The sequence below is a fragment of the Vigna angularis genome, chromosome 2 (assembly GCF_016808095.1).
Source record: "Vigna angularis cultivar LongXiaoDou No.4 chromosome 2, ASM1680809v1, whole genome shotgun sequence".
Classification (NCBI taxonomy): Eukaryota; Viridiplantae; Streptophyta; class Magnoliopsida; order Fabales; family Fabaceae; genus Vigna; species Vigna angularis.
In genome coordinates this window covers 52,625,503-52,648,996 of record NC_068971.1, presented here as the reverse complement: position 1 = coordinate 52,648,996, position 23,494 = coordinate 52,625,503, and the positions used below count along the sequence as shown (strand labels likewise).

The following is a 23,494-nucleotide window of genomic DNA, read 5'->3' as shown; positions in this document are numbered from 1 at the left end:
TGTGACACTAGCTCATGATTTCACAATATAGCACTTTTATTACTTTATAATTCAAAAACAATAAGGGAAACAGTTATTCTTTTAAATTTAATCAAAACCAAATTCGCGACTTTTGTTTTATCTAGTGATGATATTCATAGAAAATATAGTGTGCATAGGTCATGCATGCATTGTGCAACCAAGTTTGGTATCTTTGCAAACTTTCAAACTTATATATTATGAAGGTAAACTATTCCTGACTTTTCTGCTAATTGGTCCCCTTACTCTTACACATTAAAATAACAGAAAGAAGAAACATTCCGTTGACATTAACTGTATAGACAGACCATTTCTCTGTCCCTCTATTCCTGCCTTCTAGCAGGATCATGCCATTGTTAAACCATTTTCCTTTTAATTTCAGAATAAAATAAAAATAACAAAACCATGCTTTTTCCTTCCATAAAATCAATTTTAACTATCTTCATGTTGGATCATGATAAACGCTTAATCCCAAATTTTGATACAGATTTATTTTAAAAATGTAGTAGGCATGGACTGTCGGTGTAGAATTTTCACACTTTAAACAAATGAAAAACATTATTAGTTTAATGAGAATTTGAAGACTCCGGTGGTCAACTCTGTTAGATAAGTATCGTAGACACCATGTCTAATCTCTATCTCTTTTGATTTATTCGGAAAAAAAGGTTCCAAGCTTTGGAAACGTAAATCATATTATATTTAACAGAACACGATTTGAAGACATGGGTTGTCAACTAGATCAGATCTAATACAAAGAGACATAAATTCTTGACTCTTTCATTTGTATGACAATATCTCTCAGTTGATCCTTCCCTAACTTGAAGCTCACCAATTCTATAGGTATATCATGTTTGATCTAAGAATGGAGGAATGCAGGGATTTAGTTAAGTTAGCATTAGCTTTATGAAATGATTACACGTGAGAAATGAGGTGATAGAGTGAGTTGGCATTGGCAGTAACAGGAAGAATATTAAACGAGGTTGCAGTCTACGCGTATTGGTCTTCCCTACCATTCAAATTATCCCATTTCTACACAAAAATCTTTTCTTCTTCCATTTGGTCAAACATTGCATACATAATTGTTCCATTTCTCAAGAGGCAATCGCCGTGTGCAGTGAATGCACACACCATCCGATTTAAAGTTCTACAAGACAAGAAGCTTGTGACACACTCACACACATAAGTCTTTAGTGTGCTGCAACTAATTAATGGTGGAAATTTGAACATGTGAATTGTTTACTTTTAGGTTTGGGTTAAAGTTACACCAACTTCACTCTCATAAGCTCTAAACAGTTTACTAGAATAGCATTAATGTAGATGAAAATAATTAGTAAATAAGCAGCAAACATAGAATCAAAGGACAGAGGGAATCATAATTACTTAATTGGATTCTCAAAATCTTGACTTAGTGGCCAAACACAACCAAAAGGCGTACGGAGCTTGCAATAATTATGCTCCTTTTTTTAAGCCGCAAGTTTTTAACCTGTGTCTTTGTAGTAACACAACTAAAACGCGTTCTCTTATAAAAGGTGTACCTAAATTACGGTATTTGTTTATAAACAGTAAATTCCAGTATTGTATCCTTATTGTTAGGGAGAAATAAAGAAAGAAGTGAAATGTGCTCGGTGCCCACAATGCCTCTTTGGATTGGGACCTGGGAATAAAGAACTTTACAACTTTACAACTTGAGAATGACAATTGTACTTATATTAAGAAATGTTGTTCTTTTTTACGAAATACTTGGTTATAACCAGAAAAGAACTATGATAATGTCACGTAGTCACAGTTACTTCTTAACTAAAATTTAAATCAGAAGAACAGATGTTTAACTACTTGGAAAAAGAAACATGTTAGTGTTGAATTTAACAAGGCGTATGTGGAGGAAGAAGGATGAAACAGTAAAAATTATGGGTGTACTAAATGCAGGTAAACATATGTATATGGTAGGAAAAAGACTTGAAAAATAAGAAGAAAGGGTTGCGAAAGAAAGAGGTAAGTAAATTAAAGGTGTGAAATGAAAATATATGGATAAAGAAGGGGAGAGATCTGCAACCTTTGTGGCAGACCCCACCAGCCATTATTACAACCCTCGTTCTCTTTTGGTTTAGCTTTGGATACAGATCTACACAATACATACATACATACAGTAAGACACTTGCTTTGTGTTCCTTTCCTTCACATTTATGTCTTTCATCTATACCATCAGATATTTATATGTGTATAGTTGCCACACCAACATTTGGGTCCACGGAAAATAATTAACAAAAAAGAATGACAGCAATAATTAAGGAAGATGAAGATGGAGATGGAGATGATGACGTGGCCAAGGCATCAGTTGTCAAGAAGAGATTCCCTTTTGGGCCTCAGGTGGGGTCCGTAATAACCGACGTACCATTTCACGAACTTCCGGAGACCGGTGGGGAGATCGGTGGTGGGTTTGTAAGAGAAATCGCGGAAGGCCAGGCTCACATTGGCGTGTGTGTAGGGGACGTCGCCGTTCGAAGGCATCTTGATCACGTGTTTTTTGGCTTTGGTGTTCAGCAACCCTTCAAGAATCGAGACCAAGTTCCCCACCGGAACCGGGGAGGTGTTGCCCAGATTGTAAATCCTCAACTGGGCTGGCCCACGCTTCTTCCCACCGCTCCCGGTGCTCTTCTCGGCGGTGTCCAGAGCCCCGAGGCACCCCTTCACGATATCGTCGATGTAGGTGAAGTCACGAGCCACCTGCTTCCCGTCCTGCGTCTCGTACACGTCGATGGTCTTCCCCTGGAGGATGTCTTTGGTGAAGAAAAAGTAGGCCATGTCGGGTCTCCCCCAGGGGCCGTACACCGTGAAGAAGCGGAGGCCTGTGAGGGAGAGGCCGTAAATGTGGTTGTAGGTGTGGGCGATTTCCTCCCCGGCTTTCTTGGTGGCGGCGTAGAGGCTGGCGGGTTGGTCGGTCCGGTGGAGCTCCGAAAAGGGGTTCTGAGTGTTGAGGCCGTAGACGGAGCTGGAGGAAGCCCAGACTATGGAGGGTTGGGGGTTGGCGGATTTGGAAACTTCGAGAAGGTTGACGAAGCCCGCAATGTTGGCGGTGATGTAGGACTGGGGGTTCTGCATGGCGTAGCGGACGCCGGCCTGGGCGGCAAGGTGGAGGACGTGGGTGAAAGCGACGACGTCGAATAGCTTCCGGAGCAAGGGCGTGTCGTTGAGGTCACCTTCCACGATGAACACCTGGTGCTTGGCCAGCATTGCTTGGCGGGCGCGCTTCAAGGAGGGGTCGTAGTAGGAGTTGAAGTTATCGAGACCCAGCACCCCGTCCCCCCGTCTTTTAAGGGCGAGGGAGCAGTGGCTGCCGACGAAGCCCGCCGCCCCGGTGACGAGGACGGTGAGGCCGTTGGGCCGGCGAGGAGTGGAGGAGTGGCGCACCTGCTTCTCCCAGGCGCCGAATGCGGAGGAGAGGAAGTGGGAGTGGGCGTGGAGATGGCGGTGGGTGGTGTCGGCGAGGGGAGGGTAGTTGAAGGTGAAGAGGAATACGAGGATGAGGGCGACGAGTAGGGTGGCGCGGAAGAGGAGCTTGGAAGAGGCGTTGAGCAGCTTGGTGCTGTTGACTCTCCTGATGTAGCTGTTGTATCTCTCCAGCTTTATGCTCTTGCTGGTGTCCGGCGGAGAAACCATTCGATCCATCGAGAGAGAAGAGAAGTAAGGTAACTCCGAATGCTTGTTATCTGTTTGTGTTTGTGTCTGACTGAGAGAGAGCCGATGCGAGGTGAGCCCTGAAGCTTGAAAGATAGGAAAAAGGTTGATATAAAGGCAAAGGAGAGAGAGAGAGAGAGAGAAAATACAGGTTGGTGTTGGTTGGATAGCACCACTTCCTTCCTTCCTTCTTACTTACTATCACACTCTCATCAAAACTATTCTATTCTCCTACTTAGCCCTTCTTCACATTTGTCAGTCAGTCATGGATCACCAAATACTCCCCACCATGTGCTCTCCACGTGCTACCATGTCAACTCTTCTCCTCTTTTAGGCCATTTACCATCTCCATTTTCCTATTATTTTTAAAATAAATCAATTAAAATCTAATTTAATCTTTAATACCACAAGGTCTGTTAATACCATACCACACTCTCTCGTCGACATAATTGAGTCCACATTAATTAGGCACCGACAGCGTTAGACTACTACCGCTTTCATATTCATCTTTGTCCTTATATACTTACTGTTTATTTAACCCTTTTCTTTCAGACACCGCGTTAAATGCTGTAATTAAAGAAAAAGTTTATAATAAATTTCCCCCTTATCTTAAACTTGCCGATCTAATCAACGTTGATGTAAATTAAGGATGAGAATGGCCTTGGTCGGCTCTATAAGTAAAAAATATTGGGTTCTTCTCTTCTTCTCTTCTTCCATCCATTAGGCATAAGGCAATGTCAGTCGATTCCATGCAGCAGGTCCATGTCTAATTAATTGCCCATGGAGCACCACTTGCATTAAATAAACATGTTTTTGCTGTTAAAACAAAATTTTCATTCATTTTTGTATTTTTGTATTTTTGTACTGCCTCTGTATTGTACTACCACATTTAATACCAACAACACTCTTTCTTACCACTCTCCGTAATTTGCAACACTCTCTTTCTGCTTTTTAAGTTTATCCATAAATAATTATGTCAGGAAAAAAGTTGACGAATAATAATTGGTACAGAGCAAGATAAACGGTTTCCAGTACCTTTTCCGGTGGGCCCGAGTGTGTTAATAATACACATGCAATCCCTGGAACAAGAGTAATAAATAAAGGGAACAATTATAAATCTAAAATGTTAAGAAATTAATTTTGATTTAGAGTGTGTTAATTGATAGCTGGACAAATTACGTAGTTTTTCACACATGATGACAACAACTACCTCCGGCCCAACGTTTAGTTTGACAGAAAGATTTGACTTTAAATGTGACTGCATTCCTTTTCTCACTGTCGTCACTGTTAACTCTATTCCTATGTACTTCAACATTCTCCATACATTATCTTAATTGCACCCATTATCATTTATGTCTGCCAAATACTCAATTAATTTTTCACAAATCATATATATTACTTCAATAATACTAACATCTATTAACTTTTTTTTCTATATGATAATCACGGTTAAGATTATAAAATGTTATGATTTTTATATAATAATAGGATAAATACGTAACCGAACATATCAGATTTGTCGATTGAATTATAATACAGTCCCATAAACACAACTTTGAGATGGTGGAAGAAACATATCAGATCAGAATGAGAAGACAGAAGAATAAATACGTAACCGAACACACTTTAAATAAGTAGTCAGAAAATTTGAAAGTGTTCATTTTTACTACATAGACAGGTGTTTGTTAAGGAATAGAATACGAAAACAGCTTATTTATCGTATAAAAAGATATCATAAAATAAATCATAGGATGTGGCATGCGATAAAATCATTAACCCTTATGATACTTATATTGAAACTACTTGCATGATAAGATGTTTGGGACGTGGTTTATGTTCTGGTGTTTGGCCAATATTGTGAATATTTCTCTCTCAAATTTGTATCATAGTAATAATTATGGAGGCAACTTTCCAGATCCCAACAAACTCCACGAGAAAGATCAAACCATTTTGTCAATTATTGAGCAAGATCTAAAGGAATTTCTTGTACGTATAAAGTTTAAAGAAAAATGTATACAACTTGTTTTGAGGGAGAAAAAATACAGCATAAATACGGAGAAAGTCAAAAGTAGAAATATGAAAACATTATGAAAAAAGCAAACAGCACATAATACTGTGAATTTATAAAACAAATTTGAGAAGTGGGTGTTTGAAAAGGAGAAGAGGATGATGAAATGTGGGGCAGAAGAAAGGAAAGGAAATGCAGAAGAAGGTTCCTAAGTCATAAAATGGAGCATTTCTCTTCTTTATTCCTTCACACCTATATCTATATATTCTCCCTGTCACATGCCAATACCAGTACTTATGTATGTACATATTAATTGCGTACCTTCACAGCACACTAATCACTACCAAAAACAAAACATTACACTGTTTCATTCTTTAACTCACCAGGAAAAAACACCTTTATATTATGTGCAAAACAAATTCTAAAAATCAACACTGTCCAAAAATATATGCTAGAAATACAGAAAATAAGTTACCCACAAAACACGCAACCGAAGATAAAGCTCATGGGATATGTTAAAAAATTTGAAGATAAGGACATCTTTTACGTGTGAAACAACTTTTTTTAAAGATCAGAAAATGTAAACAGTGAATAGAGTTAGTTTTATTGTTAAAAATGAAGAATGGAACTTTACTCAAGTCACAAAAGCTACAGAGTTTTATGTAAAACTCGAATCATCTTTCAGCAGCTGGCTCTTTCTGTGTGTCAAGAAAGAAAGAAAGAACATTGTAATGCAACATGCAACAGAAAACGGAAGAAAAAGAACAGGTTTATCAGCTGAATGGCACGACCATTAGTAAATTAATTAATGTGAAGTGGAGTTGGATTAGATGGGTTAATATCTTGACTTTTTTTTCAATATATAATTACGTACATTTACTGATTAAAAAAGGAAAGGCCTAGAAAATAGTGGTATATTAGAAAGAGAGCTTGGAATTTGCTCTTCCTCTTATTTCATTTTATATATGAAAATGGCATTCGCAGCAATGGACAGCTTCCAGAGAAACGATGAATGAATGCGTTGTCGTTTTGTGTGTTTGTTAATTATACTTCACTCCTCAATCACACCATATCTTTCCACTGTCGGCAGCTCACCCTCACCCTCAACCTTTTTCATCAATCAAACCTTTATTTATTATAATATTCAAAATCTGCCTATGTAATCTAATGAATCTCTTTCAGCTCATACTTTTTCCTAGTTATTTAGTCAGAAAAACGTCAAGCACAATACCATTTTGCTCTTGTTTTTTGAAAGAAAAAAAGTGAAATATAATTTCTCCTTCTGAGTCTTTCCTTTCCATTCTGCCAAACACATCCTTTTATTATTATTATTATTATTATTATTATTAAAGGCCCTTGTAATCTGAAAGCGAGAGCACGTGTTAGAAAAAAGAAGTGAGGTGCTGAAAGGAATGCATGGGGACAGTTGGGTTGGGGCCATGCCATCACCTTCAAAATTAGTTAACATGCCAACAAACAACATTTTATAAAGGAAAAATACCTTTCTTAGGTTTTATCATATTTCTTTTACTCTTGTAACTTTCTTTCTGCATAATTTCAGAAACCGGTTCATAGAAATGACAAAGCTCTTGTTTTTTTCATCTTCATACAACAATCCTTTTACTAGATTCTGCATGTTAGCCAACCCAGTTGAAAGACCCCACTTGTCATCACCACCAAGCTTCTTGCATCGAAACAAACATCCATCAAACCTTTCACAGATATTTTATAATCTTTAAAACCTTCATAGCGTCTCCATCAAACTTTCTATTAATACTTATACAATAATTTATTAGTTGACGTAGACAAAAGAAAAAACATGAACAAAAATCCAGTTTAACAGAAATAGCAACCTTCAGAACTGAGGGATCTTCAAGCAAAAGCTGTAAATTTTGAGGGATTCCCAAGCGAGGATGAGAATTTCAACTTCCATCATCGCAGAGGAACGCGTATCCGCAAATATAATCGCATGTCATCCTTCAAACCCATCCGTGTCTACAGTAAACATGTAGAAGCAAAACGCACGTTAAATTTTACATGAATGTACCAAAATATAAGAATTCATTCTTTTTTTATATATAATTATTTTATCACAAAAATAATCTGGTTATCTTAAAGTTTTATCTATTAAAAAAATTATCATCCACATTAATCAGATCAATTCTCCAATCCGAACCAAGCAAAAAAAAACCTATTAGGTGGATCTAAGTCTCAATGTAATTATTTATATTTTCTAGTAATATTTTATTCTGGTAGTGATTGTTATTTATAGGATAAACTGGACTTTATATAGTTTAAAAAGAAGAATAATACCAAATGTAAGTTTGTATCGTAAGTATAAGAAGTATTGACACACCTCAAGAACTTTCCTTTTACTCATTACAAAAACCAGTTTTATTTTGAAGATTTTCTAGTCATGTTTGGCACATTTATTTTATCTTTTCAAACCAAAACCTTATTCAATAAAATTAGTTCTTTTAGTTTTAATAGTGCCCATTGCTTCCTTCATCCCCGCAAAATTACCAACTGCACCCGATAATGACAGAAAAAGACTCAAGGCCAGATTCAAATACCCTTAACTACTGCACCACACTACCATTGGCGTCACGGCCTCTGCCATCGTTGCTTCCATTATCATTGCTGGGTTAGATTGTAGAGGAAGAAGAAAAGAGAGAACCATTGCAAAGGAAGATGAGAAAAAAAAAACACTCGTTTCAAAAAGTTCTTTCTGAAACACATTTTATATGTTTCGAAGAGCTCTTTCTGGAGCACAATATTCCGGAAAACTCAGTTCTGAAATACAATTTGATGGATCAGGCAAGATGGATTAAAAACTCCAATCCAGCCACCAAAATTTGACAAGGTTGAGCCGTTTTGACATCCCTAATAAACACCACATTTTATACACTCAGCTGACATACTCTGCATCTTTTCTCATCATATCCTGTCTATTTATCTTAACTGCTGAAGGGTACACCTTCCTATGGGTGTCCGAGAAGGAAAATAAATATTGCAATACAATATTAATAATTACTACTTAATACTTAATATTTAATATAAACTAAATTTAATACACACAACAAAGATGTAGTCAGTCCTGCCGTAGACCATCAACTTCGCCACTTTTGTCCGTGAATTGGGCGTCCGGGAGATCTTTAATTGCCTGCAAAAGAATAAACCAATTCCTGAAATCAAGTATCAATAAAATGGAAGACAAGACTAAGAACGTTAATAGTTTGAATTTGAAATCAAAATAAGGCTAACAATTAGCTGTTGGGGGTGGTATTTACTATTTAGTCAAATATGAAAAGAAACTAAGGTGTAAAATAAAGTAAACTTTAATATATTCTATGCTTCGAAAAAATCGAGGTATATAAGTTGATTTCATATTATGAGATAAATTTAACTTGTTTTACTTTTTCTCAAATAAGAAAATTTTGTAAAAGTTTATTCAAGAATAGTATGTACCTGATAAAGATACCAAGAAACAAAAGCATCGGTAGCAGCGTACTCTAGTTGCTCCTTTGACAAAACAGGAGTCTCCCAATTTCCAAGTCTTATTTTATTGGGCTTTTTCAGCTGCAAAAATAACAAGATTCGTAAATATCACACACAGATTGAAACATCTCACTGACCGATTCACATCCCCCTCTCCATGAACATAGAAGAGAAACATAAATAAAAAAATGAAAATGTAATTAAAAAGGGGTAATGATCGAGCCATTATAGAAAAATACATATAACTTATCTCTATTTTTGTGTGAGTGTAGGGATACAATAAACTAGTGACCACAAAATGAACAAGAAAAAAACAGCTTATTATTTATGGCATCCACGTTAGTATTTTCTATTTTGGATGTGTTCTCACACCAGGACAGCTAAATCCTATTAAGATGGAAAAACTGCATAAAGTGCAGTAAGGCACGTGCTAAAATTTTTTGTTATTGTTTTCTTTAATGAAAGAAAAGATTTATTTTCAGTACTACTAGTTAGTAATTAAAACTGGCAAAAAAATATAAATAACATTTTAATTTAAGACAATTGGATTCGAAGCATACCTGTTTCGATAAAAGTTTTTCAGTCAAAGATGAAAGACCCCACTTGTGATCACCACCAAGCTTCTGATTGGCATGGAAAGCAAGATCCATCACACCTTTGACAGATATTTTATAATCTCTAAAAACCTTCATAGCATCACTATCAATCCCAACTCCAACCTTGCGCACACCAAACTTTGTATTAATACTTACATAATTGATTAGTTGACGTAGACAAGAAAAAAACAAGAAATCCAGTTTAACAGAAATAAAAACCTTCAGAACTGTGGGATCTTCAAGCAAAAGCTGCAAATTTGGAGGGATTCCAGAATGAATTAAATGTAGAACATGGCAATGACTACTGTCAGTACATATCTGCATGACTGCTACCTTTCCGGGTGGAACGCCTATAAAAGTTTTATACAATAATGAGTAAGTAATTGAAGTTGCGAAAAATTTTCTTCTTTTTTTCAAGAATTAATGTTTTATAGGAAAAAAAGAAAACACTGTTCTGCACAAAAGTAGGAAATTCCTCTCTTTGAAGAAAAGCTAATCAATAAACTATTAGGAGTAAGGATCCAAATAATTAGCCGGAATTAAAACTTCAATCTCCCAGATACCAAATCATGTCTTTACCTTCATCCACATTACAATTTGCAACCCAACACAGTCATTCAAAGTTTTATAAATTTGAGCAATGATCTGATTCTAGCCTGAAAACATTCTATTCTTCAAAATACAGATTAAAAAACCTAAACTGGTTGAAGAACAACCGGCATAATTTATTGTATACAAAACCAGTAAAAACTCTTAATATCAGATAAAAAAAATAATCACCATACACTCACTTTCTCTTCCATCTCAATTTCATCATATTTTCTTCTTATTTGTCTCTTCTCCATCGCATCACTAGTTACACCTATTACTTCGTTTCCCCTATTTTCTTCTCGTCTCTTTTTCCTTTGCACTCCAATCGGTTTCAGAATGAGTGATTTAGCATTACTATTAAATCACCTCAATAATATTACTTAATGCAGCAACTGTAACAGAAGACTCAACACTAACAGGAAATCGCTTTTGCCGTAATCAGCAGTTATTGAAAAACAGGGAGAAGATGCTGAAACAACCTTTAGTGAAGGAAGGTTTCCACTCAATGTCAAATCCAATTGCAGATTGCACAATCTCTCTATTTTTTTCGTCCAGGGCTTGTAAGAGTTTTGCTGCAGCTTTATATACAGAATCAAAAGTCCTGCTGTACATAATTCGACCACTAAACTTAATTGCAGATAATCTCATTCTTGAATAGCCTGCACAAGATAAGAAAAGAATAGAAAACTTAAGAGGCAATGCAAATACAAATTCACCTAAAAGTCAGATTAATAAACTGTTTTCAAGAACCAAATTTCTTTCAAGCATTTACAATTCAATATAACAGAATCATAAATATTAAGCCCTCCTCGGACATGACTTAGAGGAAGCAGAAATCGAGAAAATAACTAGCTTGTAGGAGATACTTCAATTAACTTTGATTTCAAAATTAATGTGTTGTTTTCAAAATTAGTGAGATAAATAGGATTGCTTGAACAGGTGTCATTTGGTGGTAAGAATGTGGAAAATATGCGATGAAACAAGAGGAGAAATATTTTCATGTGGTGTTGTATGGCGCAATAAAAAGGCGAAATGAGGAATTAGTGTAAAGAACCTGGACGAGGGGATAAAGAAGAAATATTTGGGTGTTGAAGTGCGATGAGCGATTCGGGCAAGCGACGGCGGCGGGGACTGCGGCGGGGACTGCGGCGGGGAGTGAGATCGTCAAACCGTCGTTTGTTGTTAGGGTTGGAAAGAGAAGCTTCGATGCTTTCAAGCTCTTCCTCCGTGAAAGGCTCACAATCGCAGACGAATGAGGCAAGGCGCGTGAAACCACTCTCCTCCTCCGCCACTTTCTTCATCTCAAATCTCTTCCCGCTTCAGAGACATTAAAGAATAGATGTGGTGAAAAGAAGGAACTTTTATTTTTAATAACATAATAAAATATTATATATAACACTATTCTATATGAATATATATTTCACTTTTGCTTTTTAATACCTTCTAAATATAATAATTAATAAAACATATCAAAATATAATTTAAAATTTTTCGCTGTGACCCAAATTTTTTTTTTTTTAATTTTCTAAAGTATGAGAACACGTAACTATAGAAATGTATGTGTGAAACCTAGTCCTCACAAACCGTTTAATTACACTGCAAATAATTTTGACATTTATGTTATATTAAACTAGTAAATAGAATATTTGTTTCGACTTTATGTTATTTAAAAATAAATAAGAAAAACAATAATATTGATCAAAATAAATAATAGATAATATGTATATTGTTTAAAAATCGACTACAAAAATTATAGATTTTTTTAGCTATTTTATTTTACTTTTTAAAATACTTTTTTCAAAAAAAATGGTTATTAGACCTTCTCTCATAAATTTAAATTTATTTCTACTTTTCAATTTTGATAATTGGTTTTGCTATTTTAGTTGTTGACTAAAAATTAAATATTATTGAAACATGAGCTTAAATTATTTTAAAAGTTAAAAAAAAAAATTATCAATTTCAAAATTTGGTTATATAAAATTTACCAAGTCTTAAGAAAAATCTGATCGTGTATAAAAATAAAACAGGCAAGTTCTAGACTTGAAAATTGTGATGTGTTTTAGTGTAATTAAAAGGATAGACTTTTTAAAACTAATAAATATATTATTTGAGTAATGAACGGATGTTTTAAAAAATATGACAAATTTTGATGTAGAGGGTTGTGCTTAATTAATTGTGTGTATTGTTTTTAGTTATTTTAATCAAATCAAAATATTATTAACTTGATTTTTATTTATTAAAATAATTATTGAATTAAACCATTTTAATATGAAAATAACTTAGATAGTGTGTAAATATGTCTTATTTATTTAACTATGAATAAAGATTATGTTTTACTTTTATATTGTCTTCATGAGTATGTTTTGTCATCATCCTTGAAAATGGATTAATATTATTATCCAGCGATATTTTGTTTAATCAATTATAAATAATAGTTATGTCTTAATTTTTCTTTTTTGGTTCTTTTCTTACATATGTATGTATTTGGAGTGAATGGTTATTTAGTCTTATATTGATGTTTTATTTAGTTAATTATAATAATGATTATATTTTTATTTTCAATGTCTTCTTACTTAAGTATATCTTCATCATTAGTAGTAGAGTTTTAGTGTGGTTGAGGGTGATTTTGGCCTTCACCTTTTTTTATATAAACAAAGTAAGACTCAAATAAATCAATTTATTCGAATTTTAGCATATCTTCTGTATTTAATATTATAAAATTTTTGTACATGACTCTTGACACCTCCAAAATATTGTTTAAAAATTCATCGCTATTTTTTATGCTAAAATAATATATTAATGTCATCATCTATCTATTAAAAAAATATTTTGTAGGATAACAGTATGAGTTGAGATTTTAATTTGGTTAATCTCATAAATATTTAAATTTGGTTAATCTCATAAATATTTAAATTTAGGTTTGTCTCCTAAAGACAATAATAAACACAAGTTTTTAAATTTAATTTGGTAAAACATTGTGAACTATTTTATCATTAACACAAAAAAATACTTTTAACGTATTATATTTTATCATTGTGAACTATTTTAAAGCATTATATATTTAATCTCACCAACACTGACCGATTGCTTCTCCAATGTCAATAAAAACATTTTCCAATAAATTAATATCGATTGAAATAACTTCAATTCATTTTAAGCTTAAATAGCTATGATAAACATCAATCGAAAACAATTTCAACATTAATCAATAAAATACGTTGTCAATGTTAATTAAAAGAAAAAGTTTAAAAATTAAAAAAAAAACATCTATGAATATTAATTAAATTAAAAGAAACTATTTATAGTTTTTGATATATCCAGTGAAAATAAAAAATATTTTATTTAAATAAAGAAATTAGAAGTAATAAATTTAAATTTCATTATTTAAATAAAAAATGATAGTTTAAATTTAATATGTTACAGTGTCTTAAAGAGTAAGCGAAAGGAGTACAGAAGGGTATAAAAGGAAATTACATTACATAACAGAAGGGTACAAAGGAGGTTTGAATTGAATTGAAGAGGGGAGAAGAAAGGTGCAAGTGAGTTGAGAGGGAATGAGTAGAAGAAGAGTGAGTGAGTGAGCAAACGCGGGAGAAGATGAGCACCGTTGATAAAATGCTGATCAAGGGCATCCGGAGTTTCGACCCGGAGAACAAGAACGTCATCACCTTCTTCAAGCCCTTAACCCTAATCGTTGGTCCCAACGGTGCCGGCAAGACCGTATGATCCATCCATCTATTCGTTTTTTTTTCTCTTTCTTGCTTTCCGCAATGCAATCTCTTCTCCTTCTGCAGACCATCATCGAGTGCTTGAAGCTTTCCTGCACCGGCGAGTTGCCTCCTAACGCCAGGTCTGGCCACAGTTTCATCCACGACCCCAAGGTAATCTAACCTAAGTCTCACTCTCTTTTTAACTAAGTATTCGATTAATCAATTATTTCTTTTATCTTGGAAGGTCGCTGGGGAAACCGAAACCAAGGGACAGATTAAGCTCCGATTCAAGACGGCCGCCGGTAAAGACGTCGTCTGCGTCAGGTCCTTTCAGCTTACGCAAAAGGCCTCTAAAATGGAATACAAGGCTATTGAGAGTGTGATTCAAACCATTAGTCCTCATACTGGAGAGGTATTACACTTTTTGACTTTCTTCTACTTCTTCACTCTCTTCCCATTAACTCTCTTTTCCTCTTTTCTGTCAGAAAGTTAGCCTCAGCTATCGATGCGCTGACATGGATAAAGAAGTTCCAGCGCTCATGGGTGTTTCCAAGGCCATTCTCGAAAATGTTATATTCGTTCACCAAGATGAAGCCAACTGGCCCCTACAGGATCCTTCCACTTTAAAGAAGAAGTTTGACGATATCTTTTCCGCAACTCGGTATCTCTCCTTCCCTTTCCCCACTTTCTTCCTCTGTTTTTTTTTCCACTCAACATGTTTTAATGTATATCATACACATATGCTTCACATTCAATGTACAGATACACCAAGGCATTGGAAGTTATAAAGAAACTTCATAAGGAGCAGGCTCAAGAGATAAAGACTTACAAGCTCAAACTCGAACATCTTCAAACTCTCAAAGATGCTGCTTATAAGGTCTCTTTCCTCTTCAAAAATATCACCCAACTCTATAAACGTTAACAACAACAATAATAATTAAATAAAGTTTAACGTATACTCTTTTGTTCTATTTTAACCGGAGCACATTTCCACTACTTGTATAGTACCTGTTGTGCCCCATTAACATGACACTTTTCTCTTGCATTCTCAATAGAAGGAAAAAAAAATTAATCACTTTTCAAGGTGTTTAATTTTTATGCAAGGACACATTCTTGTGTTGAGGACCAAGATTTTATTCTGCTTTAGTTGGCCCTTTTGCCCTACTGCATTTTTCTTTTTTTGGGCCATTTTAAATCATTCCATGAAGTAAAAATTCTTCTGTGCCTTTTTAGTCTAGCTAGTTATGTTAGAACTTAAGCTTTGCCTTCCACTTTGACAGCTTTTAACATAAAGAAAACCACGTCATACCAAAATTGAAAGAAAATCTAACTGTTTAGTTTTATTTTGTTATAGCTACGGGAAAGCATTGCACACGATCAAGAGAAAACAGAGTCTGTAAAGTGTCAAGTACTGGAGTTGGAAGATAACATTAAACAATTGGAGGATAAAATTCATCATGCAGAGGAAACGTTAAAAGATTTGCGGAAGCTGCAAGAGCAGATATCAACTAAAACTGCTCAGCGAAGCACCCTGCTTAAGGAACAAGAGAAGCAACATGCTGCTCTTGTTGAGGAGAATGTAGGTAAGTGTTGAACATGGTATATATATATATATATATATATATGCATTACCATCATTGAGCCAGTTTTGGATTTTGTATCTCCTTCCAAATTGTTATATTTCCTAATGGATTTACACAGACATGCCCTGTGAAATATATATATATATATATATATATATATATATATATATATATATATATATATATATATCTGTGTGTGTGTGTGGGTGTGGAAGTTTCTAATGCGTTTTTCTTTTTCTGCATTTTATATTTAATTAGATTCTGATGAGTTATTGATGGAATGGAAGACCAAGTTTGAAGAAAGGATTGCAATTTTAGAAGCAAAGATAAGAAAGTTGGAAAGAGAATTGAATGATGCTGCCGAGAAAGGTACTGCCCTCATGAATATCATTGGTCATACCATCAAAGAGATTGCCAAACTACAAGCGGAAGCAGAAGTAAATGAATTGATACACAAGCTGCCTATACTGACATCTGGTTTTGCAATGTGTTATTGTAATTTTGTTAATATTTTGAACTTCAGGTTCACATGTCTTTGAAGAATGAGCGTGATTCCTCCATTCAAGATCTTTTTACGACATATAGTTTAGGGTCTCTTCCAAATTCTCCTTTCAGTGATGAGGTTGCTTTAAATCTCTTCAGGCGTGTAAAATTGAGGTTGGCAGATCTCGAGAAAGATCTGGATGATAAAAAGGTGATTTTTTCTGTTCCCTCATTCTGGTTTGTGTGTGTATGTTCACTTTTAGGTGCCTCACAAATGAGAAGTTGAGGAATTTTCAGGGATGTTTTCTTGCTGTTACTTGGTATTTGGCATAAAGGGTTTATTTGTCTTCTTTGTATATTCAATTGGCAGTATTGTAGTGGGTTTTTGGTGGATATGCAGAGAGATTGGAATGCTTTGCACAATTAGTGTTTACCTTTTTACAGGTTTTTCCTTTGTCAAGAATATTGTATCTGCTCCTGTGGCTCTTTCTTTCTTCGTTTCACTTTTCAGTGAATTCATTTTCATTTTCAAAGAATGTGGTTGGCTAAATTTACCAACTTTTAAAATTATTTTCACCATATCAAAAGTAAGAAAACTACATGTTTGTGACTGTTTGCTTTTTTCTTTTGTACAGAAAGCAAATGACAAGGAACTTGAGATGGCATGGAAATGCTACATGAATGCTAATGACCGTTGGAAAGATACTGAGGCTAAAATAAAGGCTATGCAAGGGATCAAGGTTTGGTGTTTCATTCCAATACATACTTTTCTTGTCAAATGTCTGTATCTTACTTGTACACTGTTAATACGTTATGTTTGCAGGAAGGCAATCTGAAGCGCATCAAAGAGAAGAAAAACGAGCTCGATTCGTCTGAACTTCAAATGACTAATGTGAACTTATCTCACATAGATGAAAGAGAAAGAAATTTGGTAAGGCACCCACTCTCTGTTGTTGTTTAGTAATATATAATCTTAGGACTTCTGACCAATATGATTAGAATAATTTTTGAGTAATGTTTGCAGAAAAATGAGATTGAGAGGAAGGGAAGTCAACTATCTCAGAGACAATTTGAAACCACTATACGTCAAATGCAAAATGAGATATATAGTGTAGATCAAAAGATTAAGACTGTCAATCGGGAGAAGGATATCATGACTGCTGATTCAGAGCACAGAGTTATGCTATCTCATAAGAAAGCAGAGTTGGAAAATCGGAAAAAGAAACATAAAAAAATGTAAATCCATTTTGTTTGTATACCCTTTACTTTCCACTTTTCGTTCTTTAGAATTATGTTTCAAAGTTGGCAATCATCTGTTTATTATTTATTATAGATTTGATGACCTCAAGGACAAAATTAGAAAGGTGCTGAAAGGGAGGGTTCCTCTTGATAAGGACGTGAAAAAGGATATTACTGAAGCATTAAGGTTGGGAAAATCTTCTTTTTTTTAATTTTTTTTATATTTACTCGTAGTTGTAGGCACCTACCTCTTGAATTTGGGCTGGGAACCTAACTTCATCCTGAAATGTATAAGGTGAGAATTGTCCAACCTTTTATAAGCTCAAAGTTGGCCATATGTACAGTTCATGTGAAATCTCAAACACGTTCTTCATGTTCAAAACTGGTTGAACCAAGTTCACTTTGAGAGTTGAGGATGAGCCGAGATAAGATTTATGATAAGTTGGAGTGGCAAGTATAAGTGAAAAAGTCTCACATTGGGTAAGATTGCCAAGTAGATCACAATTTACCTTGTATAGAATTTTCTTTCTGGTGCAGGGCTGTTGGAGTGGAATTTGATGATGTGAAAGAAAAGCACCGCGATGCTGAGAAGGAAGTCAATATGTTGCAAATAAAAATACAAGAAGTTAATTGTAACCTATCCAAACACCACAAGGATTTGGAATGTAAGTGCTATCTATCATTCAAAGAAGTTGAATATAAAAAATTTAGTTTTTGAAGGAAATCAATGTTTTAGTTCTGCATGCTTATTGTTGCAATGGTTCACAGGATGCACTTGCCTATTTGTCATGCCAATAGATTCCTATTTTGCGTATCAACATGATAATAGTATGCAGTAAATATAAATAGCCTTTCTTTTATTTAGCGTTTTATATGTGTCTCTTGATATAAGTGATGGTGCCCACTTGATATTTTTTATTTTTTCATGCTGCATCCTCTTTGCTCTAGTTTGGTTTCTTTCTTCCACCATGCTGAATAACTGAAGACATAGTTTTGTACATTTATACTTAAATGATTTTCTTGCAGCAAGAAAGAGATTTATTGAATCGAAGCTTCAGTCTTTGGATCAGCAATGTTCTGGACTTGATTCTTATCTCAAAGTTTTAGAGTCTTCCAAGGAAAAAAGAGATGTACAGCGAAGGTCAATTTGTGCCAGACCATAGTGTTGATGTTGTTTTTGTGACCATATCAAAGTTGTCTCTGGACTTGATGTTGTCACTGGTATGCTGGTTTCATATCCACTAATACTTTGTCTTGTGATTGCTTGCAGCAAATATAATATTGCTGATGGCATGAGGCAGATGTTTGATCCTTTTGAAAGGGTTGCCAGAGCTCATCATGTTTGCCCTTGCTGTGAGCGGCCTTTCTCTCCAGAAGAAGAAGACAATTTTGTCAAGAAGGTTTTTAACTTCAAATCATGTTATTATATACTTACGTTATCTATTGGCTTGAGCAAGCACGTTATGTAGTTTTGAACTGCACTTTTTCAATGACAGCAAAGAGTTAAGGCAGCTAGTTCAGCTGAACATATGAAAGTTCTCGCTGTAGAATCCTCAAATGCAGAGTCTCATTTTCAGCAGCTGGACAAGCTTAGGATGGTTTACGAAGAATATGTTAAACTTGGCAAGGAGACCATCCCTAATACTGAAAAGGAACTTCAGCAACTTAAAGATGAGATGGATGAGAAATCTCAGGCTCTTGATGATGTAACGATCATAAGTTCTTTTAAAGATTTCCTGGAAATTTCTTTTAAGTACATTGAATTCCAACGTTTGCTTTCTGAAATGTTGTTTTGTCGAAGGTGATTATTATTTTATATCAATTTTTTATTTAGTACTTCCTCTTGTCCTCAATATAACAAGCATATTTTAGAAAAAAATGATGGTCCTTTTTCGAAGGAATTTTATAGTTTACTGGAAACAGGATATTTCTTGTCCTTGTTTGTCCAATTACATATTATGAATGTCTGTTTTTTATTGACAATTAACGAGAGGAGGCTTTTTAAAGTTATTTATAACAAGGGTAAATTTGATAAACTGGCAACATTGTTTTAAATATTAAAAAATTCAACAAAGTCAATTGAGTTAATTATTTTTATTGGTCTGTGTGGTTCTGTTAGAAGTGCCTTGTACCAGAGAGTGTATTATCTGTTTCCCCTTTATGCTTTCCGTTAACTTGTTTTGGGTTATACAATTGCTGCAATTTTCAGGTTTTATGTGTTTTAGCACAAGTGAAGACTGACAAGGATTTAGTTGACACATTAGTGCAACCTGTTGAAAATGCTGATCGGCTTTTCCAAGACATTCAAGATTTGAAAAAACAAGTTGAGGATTTAGAAGATGAGCTTAATTTTCGAGGACAGGGAGTGAGGACTCTCGAAGAGATTCAACTGGAGCTTAACACCCTGCAGAGCACCAAGTAAATAGCTGAAGTTTTTTCTACTGTTTACTAACATGGGCAATTTTACCATCTCGATTCATTAAGATAATTGAATTCTGTCATATTCGCAACATCTCCATTTCTTAAGTTTCAGTTTTTGTTTCTTATTCATATCATTATTTCCATTCATATCTTGGTTAAAAGGGACAATTTGCAATCTGAATTGGAGAGGCTGAGGGAAGAACAAAGGCATAGGGAGAAAGATCTATCAAATATTCGTATTCGGTGGCTCAATCTAAAGGAGGAGAAATTGAAAGCAACCAACGTATTACAAAGTGTTAGCAGATTAGAAGAAGAATTGGAACGTTTAACTGAAGAAAATACTCAAGTTGATCTTGATGAGAAGGTGTCTTATTATCTGATACATTGATGTATATTTAGTTGTTGTTTTAGGCTTGGGGAAATTGCCTTCTTTTTCCACCTTGCTTCACTCATAATTTCCAATAATTCTAAAAAAGGCTCTAGTTTTTTCTCTCTTTTTGCCATGTCAAAATGCATAGTATCACCGAGAATTTGTGTATTTGCAGCATTTGGCAGATGATCTCGGATCTTTTTCCAGTGAGAAAGATAAATTACTGACTAACCATAATGATATGAAAATTAGACTCAACCGTGAGTACGAGGACCTGGCTGAGCAAAAGAGAAGTTATCAGCAAGAAGCTGAATCACTTTTCAGAATGAATTCTAAGATCAAAGAGTGAGCTTATCTTATTGAAAGTTGTTGTTTTTAAGACCCCAAATTTCTTTAACATATGTTTTGTTTGATCAGGTATTCCGATTTAAGGAAAGGAGATAGGTTGAAGGAACTGCAGGAAAAGCATTCTCTATCACAATCTCAACTTCAAAGTTGTGATGCCAGGAAGCAGGAAATTTTAGCTGAGTTAGTCAAAAGTAAAGATTTGATGCAAAATCAAGATCAGTTAAGAAGAAAAATTGATGACAACTTAAATTATAGGAAAACTAAGGCTGAAGTAGATGAGCTAGGACATGAAATTGAAACACTAGAAGAAAATATATTAAAGGCTGGTGGGATCTCTACAATTGAAACTGAACGCCAGAAACTATCACAGGAGAGGGAGAGACTTCTTTCAGAGGTATTTTCAAATCCCCGAATCACACATCTATGCTTGCAACTGATCGCAAGTAGTTCAGCCAATTACCATTTCTATGCTCACATCTTTGATATTCCTTCTAGTGTCGAACTGACACATTTCTCTCTCTTTGGTTATATATCTGTACCATGATGACAGGTAAACCGGTGCCGTGGAACAATGTCTGTTTACCAAAGCAATATTTCCAAAAATAAGGTTGATCTTAAGCAGACTCAATACAAGGACATAGATAAGCGATACTTCGACCAGCTTATCCTGCTTAAGGTGTAATCACATGTGATTTCATAGTCTTATTCTTTCTTTAATCCTCTTTTTTGTATTGTTGACATGACAATTCATCGTTCTTTGCAGACAACTGAAATGGCCAACAAGGATCTGGACAGATACTACAATGCACTTGATAAGTGAGTTGCTTGAGATTCATTAATTTTCAACGTTACATCAAGTTTGTATTCTTTGTTGTGTGATAGTCATGGTTTTGCAATGCATAAGTAAGATCACTCCTTTTGTCCTCACGAGGCCATTTCTCTCTTGTTCTTCAAAAGCTGATACATGTAACCATCACACTTTGCATTGTGAGGTGCTGAGGTCACTTGGGACCTTGGTATAAGCTGTTGGGGTAAAATACTGGATATTTTTGTTCCATATAACTCTATTTCGTTTCGCTATTGTATTTACATTCCAAAGGGTGTGTTTTATGTGTTGGGAATGCAAAGTGCACATTCATTATTCTTCCCCCACTAGAAAAAAAAATGAAGATTAAGTTTGTGGTTCCTTAAGCATCAATATATGAGATTTAATCCCATTAAACCCTGTAGTTTTTTAATTTTATGCAACCAAGCCCCCTTCTCTTTTTGGAATTGAGTGCCCATTGCTTACATTGCGTTAAAATTCATCATTTGGCCTTAGTAAAGCAATACAAATTCCACGTCAGGTTGATTGGGGCTTAGCTGTGTAAACTGGTTAACTATCAGAAAAGCGTGCTATTGAACAAGGGGCAACCAAAAGCACCGAAGTGTATCAAGCAAACCAAAGAAAATGAAAAATATAACTAAAAGGGAGATAAGCACACATCTTTGAAGAAGTTCATAAAGTTGGTTTGCAAGCTAATATTTATCGTGCCTGAAATAAATTACAAATTAGAATATGAAAGCATATTAAACAGTCTATTTCAAGCATTAATCAATAAGGATATACTTAATAACAAAATAGATACTTCTGTATTAAATTACTGATATATTCTGCATTCATATTGTTCCTTGGTGGCTCTTAATGATTCATCAGGGCACTGATGCGCTTCCACACAATGAAAATGGAAGAGATCAACAAAATTATTAGGGAGTTGTGGCAGCAAACCTATAGAGGGCAAGACATTGACTACATCAGTATTCATTCAGACTCCGAAGGTGCAGGGACCCGTTCCTACAGTTACAAGGTTTGACATGACATATTGAAAACCAATTCCTTCAGAAGCTGTCTAATTTCCTTCCTAGTAAATATTGTTCCTTTGCATTCCGTACAGGTTGTTATGCAGACTGGTGATGCAGAGTTGGAGATGAGAGGAAGATGTAGTGCTGGTCAAAAGGTATGTTATCAATAAGGGAATTACTATTATATCTAGTAATCCCTTTTCTTAACTAAAATAATAAATAATAAGTTTTACTTAACTTCGGGGTTTCAGGTTCTGGCGTCTCTTATCATACGTTTAGCGCTGGCTGAAACGTTTTGTCTCAATTGTGGAATACTTGCGCTGGATGAACCTACCACAAATTTGGATGGACCAAATGCTGAAAGTCTGGCTGCAGCTCTTGTAAGGTATTGCTGGATTGCTTAGTTCTGATTAAACAACTAATAATGAATTAATTAAAATTTAATGTGATGCTGTCTTCATTAAAAATGAAGGATCATGGAGGACAGGAAAGGACAGGAAAATTTTCAGTTAATTGTAATCACTCATGATGAGCGTTTTGCTCAACTGATTGGTCAGCGCCAGCATGCAGAGAGATATTATCGTGTCTCCAAAGATGATCTGTAAGAACTTCATTTGGTTGTCTTGTCGTTCCTGCATCACACATACGAACTTTCTTAATCACTATAATTCTGTTTACAGAACTTAACTAACTTCTCTCACATTTTCAGTCAGCACAGTATAATCGAAAGTCAGGAGATATTTGACTGAAGGCCGTATTGTTTATATGAAATTGTAAAGCCCGACTTCCCCAACTTATTCATGCAGTCGGTACAGGATCATCTAGGAGTGGTTCGTCCTAGTTAATTAAAAGTTTTTAGCGCGTTTTACAATAGTTCTTTTGAGAACATTTTACTTATTTTTTATGATCTTCCATTGTAAGGGCCTGCTGAACTGACACTGTAAAATGTGCACGTAGAAAAAACAGTTTTCTGTTTACTCCCATTTGTAATATATAACTTTTATATTCTTTCCCGGGTGATTAAAAAAATTAATCGAAGTTGAAGTTCGATGAAGATGTCATAAGAAATTATCATAAATTACTATAACACACGTTTCCACTGAAGTTGTTTG

At 34.8% G+C, this 23,494-nt stretch overlaps 3 protein-coding genes across 3 annotated transcripts; 1 reads left to right on the top strand and 2 right to left on the bottom strand.

Moving 5' to 3' along the window:
* Positions 1-1,995: 1,995 nt before the first annotated feature.
* LOC108319070 (UDP-glucuronate 4-epimerase 6) lies at positions 1,996-4,157 on the bottom strand. The gene has a single exon (XM_017550091.2). It carries the CDS (start codon positions 3,682-3,684, stop codon positions 2,350-2,352), a length of 1,335 nt encoding a protein of 444 aa, XP_017405580.1. The 5' UTR covers positions 3,685-4,157; the 3' UTR covers positions 1,996-2,349.
* Positions 4,158-8,393: 4,236 nt separating this feature from the next.
* On the bottom strand, positions 8,394-11,744 carry LOC108319005 (3'-5' exonuclease). The gene is made up of 6 exons (XM_017549999.2): positions 11,441-11,744; positions 10,866-11,045; positions 10,015-10,145; positions 9,760-9,918; positions 9,170-9,280; positions 8,394-8,864 (listed from the first exon to the last, which is right to left on the bottom strand). Exons 1-6 carry the CDS (start codon positions 11,685-11,687, stop codon positions 8,793-8,795), a joined length of 900 nt encoding a protein of 299 aa, XP_017405488.1. The 5' UTR covers positions 11,688-11,744; the 3' UTR covers positions 8,394-8,792.
* A 2,140-nt stretch (positions 11,745-13,884) lies between these two features.
* LOC108319056 (DNA repair protein RAD50) lies at positions 13,885-23,432 on the top strand. Its single transcript, XM_017550070.2, has 27 exons — positions 13,885-14,106; positions 14,181-14,267; positions 14,341-14,508; positions 14,582-14,757; positions 14,859-14,973; positions 15,451-15,679; positions 15,938-16,116; positions 16,203-16,373; positions 16,798-16,902; positions 16,986-17,093; positions 17,187-17,398; positions 17,496-17,588; positions 17,939-18,066; positions 18,428-18,542; positions 18,672-18,801; positions 18,898-19,107; positions 19,611-19,819; positions 19,985-20,186; positions 20,368-20,537; positions 20,610-20,934; positions 21,091-21,216; positions 21,304-21,356; positions 22,237-22,387; positions 22,475-22,537; positions 22,634-22,767; positions 22,855-22,983; positions 23,092-23,432. Exons 1-27 carry the CDS (start codon positions 13,984-13,986, stop codon positions 23,129-23,131), a joined length of 3,951 nt encoding a protein of 1,316 aa, XP_017405559.1. The 5' UTR covers positions 13,885-13,983; the 3' UTR covers positions 23,132-23,432.
* Positions 23,433-23,494: the final 62 nt, after the last annotated feature.